The sequence below is a fragment of the Rousettus aegyptiacus genome, unplaced genomic scaffold (genome assembly GCF_014176215.1).
Source record: "Rousettus aegyptiacus isolate mRouAeg1 unplaced genomic scaffold, mRouAeg1.p scaffold_m13_p_9, whole genome shotgun sequence".
In the NCBI taxonomy this organism is placed as follows: Eukaryota; Metazoa; Chordata; class Mammalia; order Chiroptera; family Pteropodidae; genus Rousettus; species Rousettus aegyptiacus.
The window spans coordinates 101,418,861-101,434,867 of NW_023416312.1; the positions used below are offsets into that span (position 1 = coordinate 101,418,861).

General features: G+C 44.4%; 1 protein-coding gene and 1 long non-coding RNA gene across 2 annotated transcripts in view; one reads left to right on the forward strand and one right to left on the reverse strand.

The window, feature by feature from the left end:
* Nucleotides 1-16,007, reverse strand: part of F8 (coagulation factor VIII) — a 110,457-nt gene that overhangs the window by 40,457 nt on the left and 53,993 nt on the right. The window contains exons 13-14 of the mRNA XM_016133454.2: nt 14,723-14,932; nt 2,381-5,480 (exon numbers count right to left, since the gene is read on the reverse strand). Of these exons, the coding sequence (XP_015988940.2) occupies nt 2,381-5,480; nt 14,723-14,932 (3,310 nt within the window). The remainder of the gene's footprint in view (nt 1-2,380; nt 5,481-14,722; nt 14,933-16,007) is intronic.
* Nucleotides 1-16,007, forward strand: part of LOC107504329 — a 71,653-nt gene that overhangs the window by 10,077 nt on the left and 45,569 nt on the right. The window contains exons 2-3 of the long non-coding RNA XR_001595462.2: nt 14,015-14,107; nt 14,809-15,475. This is a non-coding gene — a long non-coding RNA (uncharacterized LOC107504329). The remainder of the gene's footprint in view (nt 1-14,014; nt 14,108-14,808; nt 15,476-16,007) is intronic.

The following is a 16,007-nucleotide window of genomic DNA, read 5'->3' on the forward strand; positions in this document are numbered from 1 at the left end:
GGGAGGAGTGGGGAGCTAGAGAGGCCGGCCTTAGGAGCACGCGCGGTGCCTTCACCGTCATGCGCTTGGGGACAGCACAGGGGACAGGAGTCGATAGACGTGGTCTCGGAGCCTCTGGAGGTTCATCGCGCAGCGTCAGCTGAGCGTGAAGAAGAGGTGATGGAGGAAGGGCAGAAGGTATCGGCGATTCAGGGGCGAAGCAGAAGGCGTAAGCTGGAGGCCCAGGAGCGTGGGCGGGTCCGTGGAGGAGGGCAATGTTCTGTGGTGGCAACAGGGCGCAGCTCGAGGTAGAAAGCAATGCTGGGAAGGGACAGTGAGCACCGAAGAGGGCACCCATATTATCTGACCGCCGCTCATCCCTGTCACCTCAGTGCCACAGCCCGCTCCACCCCCCGCCCGTCCTTCACTGCGCTCCAGGCACGCGGGTCCTTTTCAGTTCCTTTAACGTGCTCAACATGTTCCGTCACTGGCCTCGCGTTTCCTGTCCCCTGTGCCCGGAGGCATCTCTGAGCTCTGTCAGCCGGCCTCTTATCCGTTAGGCCTCTCCTCCACAGAGAGGATTCCAGGTAACACCCCAGTCACCCTCTACCACGTCATCCGGTCTGTCTCCCGAACAGCATCATCGGGATCCCCCTGTTCTCTTCCGTCATGCGAGGGTGGCACTCTGCAGCCCTGAGGGGTGCCCCCCTCACTGTGCCTGATCTTGGACTTCTGACCTCCCGAACTTTACCCTGCTGGCTTCGAGCCCAGCCCGGCAAAAAGTTCAAGACCAAGAGTGATGAAGAATAGCCGGGTATGTGTCCTGAGTCTGCACAGTCTTTTGAGACAGAACGAACAGAGTGACATTCAAGACTCAATTCAGACCAGATTTTGACCCCATCCTGGCAAACGGCACTCTAAGCCACAGTTTCAGCTTTGCATACATTATTCTGAGGATCCTTGTGCAAAAAATATAGTGACTGCAAGGATGCTGTGAAAAGCCGCGATGCCTCGAGGCGTGGCCCGAGGTGTGCAGACCACGTCTTTGGTGACCGCGTGCCTTTCAGCCCGCCTCCACGATCTAAGGCATAAATAAGTATCAGGAAACACAAACGCCTCATCAGTGCTTTCACAGTCTCATCTTAAAACGCCTCCTGTGTCTTTTTTTATGTTCTTATAACCAGATTCATACTTTCTACTGTAAATACTATAGTATGGAATTTATAGTTGAATGGTCCAGAATTTAGGCCGCTTTTACCATGATGTATGAAAGGCATGCCATCTTAGAAGGAATTTCTATGTAAACTCCACCTATTTTTTTCATTCATTCGTTCACTCATTCACTCAACTAACATTTATTGAGTTCCCACAGTATGCCAGACACAGAGCACAGCGATGGACGGATGCAAACGCTTGACTCAGGAAGTTGATAATTTTAGCAATTTTCTTTGTCCTTGACAAAGTAACCCGGACTTTTCCTCTCTTTTACGTTCCCTACTGCTTCTCTTTCTTTGCGAAGGCAACACAAATCCCTCTCCATCTGGGAGTTAGAGGTCAGTTTCCAACTCTTGGTTGATTTCCTCCTCCGCCCCCCGCCCAGGTCTTAAATGGAGAAGTGGGTTCAGAAGCAGGTATCATTGAACTGTTTGGAAATGAGTCATCTCTGCAATAATATTACCCTCTCAAGTGCTGTTCTTAACATCCGTGTGTCATTAAAACTCATCGTCTATATTTGAACAAAAAAAGGTCCCCTTAATCATTTGTCTACTAATTTATCATCTCTCGCTCTTCCCCGATAGACTGGAAGACCCTAGTTTGCTGCACTCACGTCTACAGGAGTGTCTGGCAGGTAGTAGGTGCTCAATAAATATTCGTTGTCTGATCGACTCTCCTCATGTTTATCTTCCGCTGTGCCGCTTTCTGCTGCGCATCCTCCCTCTGCTCCCCTAACAATCCAGCCCTCCCCCTTCGCCCCCCGTTCTCCCAGCACCACGGCCAACAACTTTCCCAGCACCCTCAACCTCTTCGCCACACACGTCACCTCCTCCTCCCACCTCGCCAGTGCTACCTCGTGAGACCACCTCTGGTCTCCATCGTCGCTGCTTCACCCTGACTCCTCGACCCTTTCGGAAGTCCCCCTCCGCCTCCTCCGTCCCTCCACAGCAGGAGTTTCCCACCATCCGGACTGACCATCCTCTAACTCTCCTCATCTGCGCCACCATCTCTACCCTCCACTTTCTCCTCAGGGTCATCTAGACTTTGCCGCATGACTCCCAGTTCTATAAAGCCACCTCTGGAGTCTCACTACTTCAGGTGGCCTCTGCCTTTTCCTGTCATTTCAACACCTGGTAAAGCCAGAGGTCACAACAGCAGGACAAAGGAACAATCAGGGTGCCCATACCTGTTTCTCTGTGCACGGGCGGATTTACTCATGCCATAATCCCAGAGCCGCTCCACCGCGGCGATAAAATAGTGTCGCGTTCTCTTTTGAAAGCTGCGGGGATCCTGATTTTCATCCTCACCATAAATGTCAAAATCTCTCATCGTTTCAGTTGGGAAGATGTCATCATAGTCAGTTTTGTCTTCCTCTGGCTGAGAAGTAGTAAGGGTCATGTTCCTTTGATGGCGTTTCGAGGCTGGTGGCTTTTGAAAGTACAACGCTCCAGTCCCTCCTTGCTTGGCCCAGGTGGCTTCTGTTTGGGGCTTATCTTGTCCTTCATGTATTGCTGCTGTCGAATGATTGTTTTCAAAAGGGTCTACGGGCAACATGGCGTCTTTTGTCTTAAGAGCTGTGTCTTCGCGTGACTTCTCGTGGAGTTTCGGCTCTTCTCTTGGTACCCGAGGGGCGTGTTGCTTGTCCCACGCAAGGAGCCCCGGCCGCCTGGATGGAACGTGTGCAGAGCTCTCGGTTGCCCATTTCAGAAAGGGCGCTTTCCCAGATCTGTTTACTTTATTCAGTTTAACAGATTGCTCTGTCTTCTGCAGAAAGATGTCTTCTGTGCGATCCGGGCGGCCAGGAGCACCACTGCTAGTTTTTGTAGGGAGAGAGTCTTCCTGATGAACGTGAACTTCAGGGGGTAATTCACCTCCACCCGATGCTGTAGACAAGCCCGGTTTCAAGAGATCGGTGTCCTCAAGTTTCTCGTACCTGAGTGGGTCTGTGGCACTTTCCCCCAGGGCACCGATCTTTTCTTGACCTCCACTCATTTCCAAGGTTAGGAGAGCTAAAGAAAAATTGCTTTTGGCTCCTCCTAAGAAATGACTGCTTCCTTGGACCCCGGAGCTCCTCTCCCTACGGGTATAACTACAGGCCGATGCTAGAAGATGAGAAGTGTTGTCTGGAGATGGGATCTTGGCTGGATCTGTAGGACTGGCCGATGGAAGTGCTGATACCCGCGTGGCGGGTGATGCAGGGCCCTCTATTTGAATGACTCCATGAGTCCTCATAGAACAACCAAAGAGGGACTGCGTACTGGCCCCTTTGTCCTTCTCATTGGACTCTACCTGGGTGCGAGTGCCCTGGGTCAGATCGTTCGTGTTTCTGGACCACTGGGTTGAGGTGTCATTCCAAATGACCGCCCTTTTGAGCTCTGTCCCCTCCTTCGGGAGGTGGACCTGCTTCACAGCCCGCTTACCACGTAGGGCAGCAGCGTTCTCCTGACTTGGGTCAGGCGACATCGTTGTGCCGTGGGGATACTCCTCTGCCATTTGCTTGGTTCGCTTCCCCAAGCCTTCCGAGTTTGCGTCCTCCCTTACTGAGAAACGGGCCATGCGAATCCCTGCTCTCTTTGCCGAATCATTCGATGCCCTGCTGTCTTGAAGTATTAGAATATTTGTCCCCTTGTGTAAACCACCTCCATTTTGCTTAGTGCTTAGTGGGAAAAGGGCCTTCAGGAAATTCTTGGTGCCATTCATTGTATAAACCTGAGGCAAGACTCCGTTCTCTTGCATTAATTTTTCCTTCCTTTCTGTCTCTTCCTGGGACTTTTCTTGAGTGTCTGTATCATTTTCTTGGACATTAGTCAAGTTAGTAAGAAATCTGCTGCTGCCGTTTGGAAAAATCATCTCTTTGAGTCCCATGTCCTCTGTAAATCCATCCTCTTCTACTCCTGCCTTCTCTGACGAGAAATGCTGATCTCTCACAGATTTTTCTGACCCTGAAGAGGTCAGTGGCTTTGGACCAGGCGTTTGCCCAGAGCTGCGGGAGTTCTTGCTGTGGGTCCTCTTTATCCACTTCGGTGAATCTGGTGAGAAGAGTGTCTCGAAGGGTGACACGTCTGGATTTTCTGTATCTAGTGGCACAGGGCCCTCTTTTTTTTCATGGACCATTTCCATATTTTTTGATGAAGTAGTTTTATTTGATACATTACTCAGCCCCAGAGCCGTAGGATTTTCATCCATAAGCATTTCATCATGAATCAAAGAAGTCACTTCTTGAAACTCAGCCGTACTTTTTAACATAATGTCTTCCCAGGCTGACGTACTGTTGTTCTCTGTTAATAATGTTGGGCCTTCACTGTGAGTCTTTCTGTTGGTTGTTGAGTTAATCAGTGATTGGTTTATCTTTACCAAAGTGGTGTTAACTTTGAATAAAGAATTACCTTGGGTCAGTGAAGCAGGTCCATGAAGTCTTTCCTCTTTAAATGACCGGTCACTCTCTGTCGATAATGCATTTTTTCTCAGTGAACTTTCTTGACTGTTCGTTAAAGCAGCTTCTAACCACTTGGAGTCATTATCCCCTTTACTCAAGCCCAGAGGCACACCAGACCCAGTACTGTGAGATGAACTTTTGTCAAATACAGTGGCATCTAACTGACTACTAAAGCGAGCTGACATATTTGAGGGGCCTAAAGAATCTGTCTTTTCACTACCTTCTGCCAACTTTTCTGATGAAATTGTTGGCGAAGTCATTAGCTTGTCCGATAAACTAGACATTTTTAAATCAAGTTTTTTCAACTCTACTGTTCCAGTTGTCCCCAAATTCTCATTTAATCTTAACTGCAGTTCCAGCTCAGGAGTAAATACTCTGTCCCCCGTGTTATGGAGCTCTGGTCTGAGCTGTGCCACATCAGATGGGCCCATGTTCCTTTCTCTTGCTCCAGGTACATGATCATCAGCCTCGTATGTGGCTTCTTGGAGGTCAGATAAGGATAATCCATGTGGAGTAGGTTTCTGTCCCAAGAGCATCAACAAATCACTAGAGGAGACACTTTGTACTTTGGGCAGCTGTGTTCTCTCTCCAGGCCAAAAGTCAATCTCCTCTACATCATTTTCTGGAATTGCAGTGGCTTTGAATTGCTTTTGCCTAGGGCCAGGGTGCCTTGAATTCTGGAAGAAGCTTCTTGGTTCAAAGACGTTTTCAGTCAGCAGGGAAGGTGGGATATCTTCATATATGTCCTCATAATAATCGCCGGTGTTTCTGTTACAACTAGAAACCTTCAGTAAGGCTGTCATACCTCGGTTCCGAAAGTCCGAGTTGTGGCACCCCAGAACCCACAGACCTGGAGACGAGGAAGAATAAGACTTTGGTTACTCAGAACCCAGGTCCCAAGCAGGCTTCGTGTTAGAGGCTCTTGCCTACATGCAGATAAGTGAAAATACTGGTTGGTACCATTATGTCACAGGCTATTGTGACAGTAGTCTAGCAATGGCAGTAAAAGTGGTTTTTGCATTGCTACAGTTGTGGTTTATCTGTTTGTGACTGCAAGAAAGGGCTGTGATTAGAGGCGAATAGGTACTGGAATGATGGAGAAACGTAGATAACATATTACAGTAGCGGAGAGTCTTGATAGTGGCACAGAACTCTGATGGCGACAATGACTTACCTCAGAAAAGTTTATATAGGCTGGCTGTTATTGCTGCATGGCATAGTGGCACAGGTTCTAGAATCAGATTGCCCGGGTTCAAGTCTTAGCTCTACCATTTCCCAGCCGTGTGACTTTGAGCAAATCAACTGAGCTCTCTGAGCATCAGTTTCTAACTTATCAACGAGGCTGGTCGTATCTACCGCATCATACAATGCATTCTAATCACATAACATAAGGCCTAGCATCGGCTGTCACCCATCTGCAGGATAAGCAAGCATGAAGCAGCAGGACTCGGGTTCAGGACACACATGCCAACCCCACCACAGTGCGAGAAGTACTCATCTCTGTTGTGGACAGGAGTATCCGAGTGAAGGAATTTCACAGTAGTAAATTAGATACATAACCATATGTGAAAAAATACACCTTTTACCAAGCTACCCCTCACGTACCAAAACCACCTCGTCATCTAACACAGTAGCTGCAAGCGAAGTGAGTTCTTCACTGAATCCAGCTTTCCCGCAAAGGGGAGACTTTCCTCAAAGTGTATTCCCACAGAGACCTGTGAGACAACGGGCTGCCATGGAAGAGGCTTCTGCAGGCAAACCCATTTTGGAATGAATACACACTCTGTGTGCAGTGAGGTAATCAAATGGGAAATGAGAATAAAGACATTTTCTAATATCTAAGGACTCAGAAAATCTACCTCTAATGCAACCATGCTGTTAGAGAATGTTTTCTACTAAAATAAAAGAGTATAGTAGAAATAGGAAGACCCAGAAACCAGGCACCTATCTTGAGAGAGGATGAGGGAGAGTCCTAAGATGATAACTGAGCCTGAGGCCCAGAGAGAACCGGCCCAGACTGCAGTAGGAGGATACCTGGGTCCAGGGGTCAGTATTGAAGTGAGACAGAATACATTATATGATGGAACTCTTGGGAAAAAAGAGGATGACTAAAGAGAAAACCTTACAAGAACAGGAAAACAGAAGTTACAGTTAAGCAAGTTATGAAAACAGGAAGTATAATCCTGTTCGATTCCACAGGGAACATTTTCGTCGTTCACTGTGATTTCACTAAAAATAATTATGTGATTTCACTCAAAATAGGGGTATAATTATATCATAAGTTTGGGGATTGGGGCCCAAATTTAATGATGTTTAAAGCAGTTTTGATGGTATAAACCACACTGGGTCAGAGTAGACCAGGACTGGAGTTGAAATTAGTAATTTAAATAACACGTTTGACTCTTAAAATTTCACTGTTAAAGCTTAGACAAAACAAATACCTTCCTTTCCTGGAGGCAGACATTAATTGGGTGAGAAAAGGGGAAACAAAACTCCATACACAGGTCTGGAGTGACATACACCAGACTCTGAGACGGGCCCAGAATCGGACCTAGTGATCAAGAAGGACTTTAGATGGATCTGTATTGGCTGAATTTTTGTAATGAGAACATCTTTTTGCATTACATATGTAAATAAAAAATTTTAAAAATTATAATTAATGAAGAAATCTCAATCTAAGAGCTTAAAGAAGAGCTGATTCTGTGATGAAAACCTCAATAAAATAACCAAATAAAAATAAGAAATTCTACATATGCACAATTCAAAATGAGAAAGGAGGTATTATCATAGATGCAAAGAACATTAAAAGAATTATAACTCCCTTAAAGACAACTCCGCTGCCATGTTCTCCTCCAACTTCTGACATAGGCGTCAGAAGCCTGGCCAAGTTTAAGACTTGGTCAGCACTACGAATATACGGATGAGCCTCCTGTCTCAGTAATGTAACCAGGGATCTCAGTAAACTGATTTTGTCGACTATTATCCAATCCTGGATAACCCAGAGAGGTAGAGCCCCGCTGACCACGAGTGGCCAGGAGCACACCTCAGGCCGCAGTAGATGAGAGCTCGTTAGTCAAGCAAGGCTGGTGCAGGATCCTAGTGCTGGATAGTAAACGTGTTTTTTAATGATGATGTTCACATATACTAACTGGCATAGAAAAACAAATAAATGAAAAATAAAAGCAGGTTACAAAACAAGATGAGTTCAAATTCTCCATATCAGTGATTCCATACAGTATTTATTTTCATCTGGCTTATTTCACTTAGCATAATGCCCTCCAGGATCATCCATATTGTCACAAATAGCAGTTTTTCTTTATAAGTGTATGTGGTAACACACACACTACATACACACACACACACATATATGTATCACATTTCATTATCCAGCCATTCATCAGTGGACACAGGTTATTTCCATATCTTGGCTATTCTGGAAAATGCTACAATAAACGTGGGCGTGCAGATATCTTTTCAGGATTCTTATTTCATTTCCCTTGAATATACACCCAGAAGTGCGACTGCTGGGTCAGAAGGCAGTTCTATTTTGAATTTTGGGGGGACCGCCATACTGTTTTGCTCCAATTTACGTTGCCACCCACAGTGAACGAGGGCTCCCTTTTCTCCGCGTCCCCTCTGGCACTTGTTATTTCTTGTCTTTTTGATGACAGCCATTCTGACAGGTGTCAGGTGTTCTTTCCTGGTTGTTTCGGATCTGCATTTCCTTGATCAGTGATGTTGAGTACCTTTGCGTTCACCCGTTGGCCATCTGTATGTCTTCTTTGGGGAAATTTAATGGTATCCCATAAGTCCTGTAGGCTTTCTTGATTTTTATTTCTTCTCAGACTGAATAAATTCAAAAAATTTGTCTTTGAGATCACATTCTTTTGCTCGATCAAGTCTGTTGTTGAAACTCTTTATTGCATTTTCATTTTCACGAGGGGATTTAATGATTTTTTAATTCAAATACTGTTTACATACAATATTATATTAGTTTCAGGTGCACAGCATAGTGTTAGACATTTACATAAAGTACGAAGTGATAGTTCCGGTCAGTCTAGTCTCCACTTGGTGCCATACATAGTTCTTACAATATTATCGACTGTATTCCTTTTGCAGTATGTCACATCCCCATGACAATTTTATAACTGCCAGTTTGTACTTAATCCCTTTTACCCAGCCCCCCAACCACACCTCCCATTTGTCAACTGTCAAATGTTCTCTATATCTATGAATTTGTTCCCATTTTGTTTTTTCATTTATTTTGTTCTTTGGATTCCACATATAAGTGAAATCATATGGCATTTGCCTTTCTCTGTCTGACTTACTCCGCTCAGCACAGTTTCCTCCAGGCCCATCCATGAGGTTGCAGATGGTGAGATTTCATTCTTTTCTATGGCTGAGTAATAATAGTCCATTGCACATATGTACCACGTCTTCTTTATCCGTTCATCCGTTGATGCACACCCAGGCTGCCTCCATATCTTGGCTACTGTAAATAATGCTGGAATGAACCTATGGATGCACATGTCCCTTCAAAGTCATTTTGGGTTTGTTTGGATAAATACTCAGAAGTGAGATTACTGGATCCTTGATTTTTCTTTATTTTTGTTTATCTCCATTTCCATGAAATGTCTTTTTCTATCCCTTTCCTGTCAGTCTCTGTGTGTCTTCTGATCTGACGTGAGTCTCTTGTAGGCAGCATATTTAAGGGTCTTGTTTTCTTATCCATTCACCCACCTTATGTCTTTGGATTGGAGCATTTAATCCATTTACATGTAAGTAATTGTTGATAGCTATGTAGTTATTGCCATTTTATTATTCACATTTTTGATCTTTTCTTCTTCTTAAAAAAAATCCTGTTAACATTGCCTGTAACCCTGGTTTGGTGGCGATGAACTCCTTTAGCTTTTTCCTGTCTTGGAAGCTTATTTGTCCTTTGATTCTAAATGATAGATCTGCTGGGTAGAGTCATCTTGGTTGTAGATCTCTGCTTTTCATCACTTTAAGTATTTCATGCCAGTCCTTTCTGGCTGCAAAGTTTCTGTTGAGAACTCAGCTGATGGTCTTGTGGGAGCTCTCCTGTAGGTAAATAAATGCTTTTCTCTTGCTACTTTTAAGATTCTCTGTCTTTAACCTTTGTCATTTTAATGACGATGTGTCTTGGTGTGGGCCTCTTTGGGTTCATCTTGTTTGAGGCTCTGCACTTCCTGGGCTTTATGTCCATTTCCTTCACCAGGTTAGGTAAGTTTTTCCATCATTATTTCTTCAAATAAGTTTTCAATTCCTTGCTCTCTGTCCTCCTTCCGGTACCCCTATGATGTGGATGTGGGTACGCTTGATGTTGTCCCAGAGGCCCCTTAAACGATCCTCATTCTTGAGGATTCCTTTTTGCATGTTGCTGTTCTGACTGTGTGTTTTCTGCCACCTTGTCTTTCAAATTGCCGATTCGGTCCTCTGCTTCATCTAATCTACTGTTGGTTCCCTCCAACACAGCGGTCCCTGACTTGGCACCAGGGACCGGTGCTGCTCGGAGAATCTAATGCCTGATTAACTGAGGCGGAGCTGAGGTGGTGATGCTGGCGCTGGGGAGCGGCTGCAAATCCAGATGAAGCTTCACTCCCTGGCCCACCGCTCACCTTCTGCTGTGCAGCCCAGTTCCTAACAGGCCACTGGCCGTGAGGACAGTGGAGGAGCTGCTGTGCGCGGGTTGACCCCAAGAGCAGGACTCTCTTTAGCAGGGCTCTGGTGCCTGCCCAATCTGCCCTTCAGGTGTGTCACCCTCACATGCGCCCAGGCAGTGCTCTGGTGTGGTTTGAAGCCGGCCACTGAGTGTGTTGGTTCCGGGGCCTCTTTAGAGGGGTCTATTGCAGACCAAGGTCATCTGCTGCCTATGCCCCACGCAGGTCCACTTGGTATGTGCTACAAAGTGAGCTTCAGGTGGTTGCCACTTGTGCCGGGCTTAGGGGTGCATGGGAGAGGCTAAGCTGTGAACCAAGGCCAGGTGCCGCTAGCGCCCTGCTTGGGGCTGCTCGGCAAGAGGTACGGGGCACACCAAGGCCAGATGCTGCTTGTCTGGGGTTCGTGAGCCTTTGAGAGATTTTAGGAAAGTCCGCAGCATGAGTGCTTAGATCTGGGTTTCACATCCCTGTGGCATGCCACATAGACTTAGGCCCCAGTGGGTGGGACACAGTGGTGGCTTAGTGCTTGGAGGCAGGGTTCAGGGACAGCATCAACCCTAGGGATGGTGGAGCACTGTGCTGCTTCAGGCCCTGGAGAGCGAGGCACAGTGGCAGCTCAGCCCTGAGGATGCAATGACGAGTGCCACGGAGGCCCGGGGGGAGGCATGCTGAGGGCAGGGCATAGCAACAGCACGTCCTTTGTCATTTCAGAGCGGGTGCCGCTCCTTGGAGGGAGGGAAGGGCAGTGGCTTGGACATTGAGCAGCTCCCTCAGCCGGCTTCAGTATTTGTGAAAACCGTGGGGCCCTCAGGCGGGAAGCCTGCAAGTGTCCAGTCAGGTTCTCTGCCTGTTTTTCAAATCAGATTGTTTTCTGTTGTTATTGAGTTGTGTGAGTTCTTTATACGTTTTGGATTTTAATCTCTTTCCACACATACGGTTTGCATATATTTTCTTCATTACCAAGCTGCTCCGGACTGAGGGACGGAATGACGCAGGTAAAATGTTTCCTACGTTTTCCGTGGCCATCCTCATTTTCTGTGCTCCACAGTCTTTCTGATGCTTCTTCATTGTGCTCTCGAGTCATCTCAGAGCTATTTCCATTGCTGTGTGGTTGTTTGTTTGTTGTTTTTGTTGGTTTTCTGCGGGAGATGAGTGTTGAAGCCTCTCGTCCACAATCTTGCTGATGTCACTCCCGTGGAGGGACAATTTAAAAAATATATTCTATGATTCAATTACAGTTGACATAATGTTCAGTCTTGATGTGGCTTCTTCCATATGTTCTTACTTATAGGACTTCTGTTCAGCGAGGTTTCGGGCGATTCTCAATGACGGTTGTTCTGTAGTTTAGTTGTAATTTTGCTGTGGACATGAGAAGAGGCGATCACGGGATTTCCTTCCTCATCCATCCTGACTGGAACCTGGAGTGGCATTTGTAAAGTGCTGGAGGAAAAAACCCAATAAAATAAAACGAAAAAGACCTATCAGCCCAAAATTCTATACAGTGAAAATGTCATTCAGAAATTCAGGAGAAATAAAGACTTTTTAGATAAGCAAAACCTGAGAGAATTAACCAGCAGACTTGTACTATAAGAAATGATGGAGTGATACACTATACATATAAGGGCACAGATAGATTAAAATTATAGGTACGGAATATATACAAAGAAACATAAAGCAAAATAAAGGCGGTCGAGGCATATAAATTCAAACAAAGCAGTTGTGAAGGCAGCAATCACTACTTCAGACAAAGGAGAGCATTTCACAATAATAAAATGGTGAATTTAACAAGAGTACAGAACGATCTTAAATTTGTAAGTACCTCATTTTATATAAAGAGAAAAAACGGTTACAGAACTGTTAACAGTTCTCTCAGTAACTGAGATGCAGGGAAAATATCAGTAAACTTAAGGATTTAACAGCGCAAGAAACTAACCTGACAAATATGTAATCGTTCACTCAACAACTGCAGAAGACGTAGTCATTTTAAGTGCAAATGAGTCATAGCCAAAGTAAACCACACGCTGAGCGTATAGCAGGTCTCAACAAATTTCAAGCCATTGAAATCATATAGAGTATGTTGTATGAACACAGTGATGAAAAATAAGAAATCAGCAGCAGAGATAACTAGAAAATGCCCATATGATCTGAAATTTAGTAAGACAGTTTTAAGTAACTATGGATAAAAGAAGAAAGCACAATGGATGTTAGAAAATATTTCGAACTAACTGATAAAAACGTGACTCATCAAAACTTGTGATATGTGGTTTTTTTTTCCTGTGCTTACTAGTTTTATTCAAAAATGAGGTACAAAAGTCAGAATAATAACGAATAAGGGTTGGAAAGGCAAAACTGAAACTGTCAATATTTGCAGGCAGTTTGGTTGCTTCTCCTAGAAACCCTTGTGCAAATGTAGACAATAACTGCTAGATATATAAGTGAATTTAGCAAGGTTGCAAGGTACAAGGTGAACATACATTAACTGTATTTCTTGTGCGTGTGTTCCAATACAACTTTATTTACAAAAACAGGCGATCAACCTGTTGACTATGATTTTTTTATTGAGACATAATTGACAGGTTTCGTCATGTAAGTTTACTGTGTACAACGTGTTGATTTAATACATTTATGTATTGCAATGCGATCACCACCATAGCATTAGCCAGCACCTCTTTCACATTACATAATTATTTCTTTTTTTATGGAGACTTATGGTTATAGCAGGGTGTGAAGTCGCCTGTATAGTCATAAAAAGGATAATGTAGTGACACTTGCTACAACAGGAATGAATCTTGAAAACATTACGCTTAGTGAAAGAAACCAGACACAAAAGGATAAATACTGTGGTATTCTATTTATATAAAATATCCAGAAGAAGCAAATCCGTGGAGACAGAAAGTGGATTAGTGGTTGCCAGGAACTGGCGGCGGAGGGAATGGGGATTGACTTCTTAATGGTAAAGAGTTTCTTCGCGGAGGGAATGGGGATTGACTTCTTAATGGTAAAGAGTTTCTTCTGGGATGATAAAAACACTCTGGAATTAGATAGCAGTGATGTTTGAACAACAAACACTGAATGTACTGGAAGCCACTGACTTATACACTTTAAATGGTTCAAACGTGCATTTTATGTTATATGAATTTTACCTGAATAAATAAAAGGGTGCAGACTTTATTATTTTAAACGCAGGAAGTCTTCCCTAGGAGCTTTATTTAGCTTGAGCATTGTAGTCAACGATATTATATTAAAAATTTGAAGCACAGAAAAGTTTTAATCTCTCTTTAGAATTTAAGTGATCACCAAAATAGTTTAAAAGCTTCTCAAAATGTTAATATTTAAAAAATTTTTTCTCCGCATACACATATATGCACACTCTCTTTGGTTTAGACGATTGCAAACATATTATACATACTATTTTATACTTTTTTTGGTGCATATTTAATTCATTCACTCATTGAAAAAGTATTTCTTAAGCATCTACTATAGGCCAGGCACTGTTAACACTGTGACTAGTAAGACAAACCAGGTTTCTGTCCTCAGCCACGCTTCCAACTTAGTTGGAAAATGGATAATAAAGGCGTAAGTAAGTATAAATGAACAAGACCCTTTCAGAGGTGTTATGAAGTTCTGTCAGCTTCTTTACTCCCCACAAAAATGCATGACTTCAGATCAGTTTCTGGTTCTGAAAGTAAATATATGTTTACAGGTGGTGAGATTGGTTTTGATTCCCCAGAAAATTTCCCATGAGGATTCATCTCCAGAGAAGCCAGAAGCGTAAGAGAAAAATTACAATCTGCAGGTAGCTTTTTGTGCTTTCCTCTGCAAATGAGGGGGGCAGGCGGGACCAGGAGCACACGGCAGCCCAGAAGTTGGTCGTCAGCTGTACAAATGTCACAACAATCCGTGTTGGATTTAGGCTGGGCCGGGATTCTTTCCATCACAAGGCCGGTGTTCTCGGAAACCTTGCAGTGCATGCGCTTGTGGAGGGACGGGGAGGGTGAGAAGCTGACAGCCACATTGGTCCTGAAAGCTTCCCAGTGACCTGAGCGCATGTGTGCACATGGGGATTCCAGGCACTCCCCAGAGGCTTCTAGCTGGAATCTACCCAATAATGCCAGTGTTCACAAGGCGTACAGAAACATGTTTAGTCTCCACATCTTAATTGCACGTATACATGTACATCCACCACTACAGTTTAGTCAACCCACAGAAAATTTTGGCCCATGGCAAGTAAAGGCGCTTTTTAGAGCAGAGACTTTTAAGTTCAATACTCGATATGCTGCTGTCCTTAAAATACCTGGCAACTACTAAAACCACCTGAACTGTTTAGCGTCTGCCCAGATGTGAGCCAGTGGGCAGACAAGCATGGGAATGACTAGTGACAGCCATTAGCGAAAGAATATAAATAACTAACCTGGGTTTTCCATTGACATGAAGACAGTTTCTCCTGAGAACGGGAATAGGGTAAGTGTGTCTTCATAGACCATTTTGTGTTTGAAGGTGTATCCAGAGAAGAAGACAGAGAGAAAGTCAGTCTGTCCTCCAACGCTTAGAATGTACCAGTATGCCACCTCATACAAACAGACCGACAGCTGTAAGCTATCAAAGACGTAGCCATTGATGCCTGCAAACGAAATGGAGAACAAGAGCTTTTATCAGGACTTAGTATTTCGGATTGCCGTGATAGGATTAGAAATGATTATGTTATGTCCAAAAAGAGGCAGCATTATACCTTCCGGAAAAGTAGATGGTTAATGGTTAATACTCGATCAGCTAGGCCCAGTGCCAAGGTGAGGAGCCACAGGCCTTCCTGGTAAACATGGGCTTGGATGCTCTGCAGTGGGGTGGGGGGCAGTTTGATGAGGAGCAGGGCATTTGCATGGCCTCGAAGCATCTCCCTAAAAACTGCTTATTTGTTGCAAGAGAGAAAATAGTAACTACACAGGGGAGAAACCAGGAGAAAAAAGCAACCTTGGTCAGGCGATGAAAATTAACCTCCGTCCATGTTCCAGGTTCAAGGAAACTCACAGACATCACGAAAGCAGGGCAGTTAGACCCAGTGCGCAATCCAGGGCTGGGCCCTGGACTGCAGGGAGGACATGCTCCAAAACACAGCACTGATCGACACAACTGAACGTGGGCTGCCAACTGGAGAAACATGTCGGCGGTAAGTTTTCGGAATTTTGTAACTCCACTTTGGTTATTTAAGACAATAACTTAATTCATAAGAATTATACGATGAAGTATTAAGAGGTAAAGGAGGACGATGTCTTCAATATGATGTCTATTCTTAAATAGATTAGTAATAAAAGCACGTGTCTAGAGAAGTGAGAGCGATAAGACAAATATAGCAAAACGTTAAAATCAATGATTCTGGGTAAAGAGTATACGGCAGTTCTCTACTATTCCTGCAGCATTTATGTAAGTTTGACTAATAATGTATGGATGTACTTATATATGATTTCGTAATCATGGAGAAAACACGTTTTCACATGAGCTGCCTGGACACAGCGTGGTTAGTTGAAGGGTAAAACATGGAAGGACACGGGGTGATCAAAGGAACGGGGTGGCCAACTGAATATCGAAAAGATCATAGTGTACACCTTAAATATGGACCATTTTTATTCATCAATTATACCTCGATAAAGCTGGGGAAAAAAAGATGTCGGGTTCTTAAATGTACGGTGTCTTGATTAATT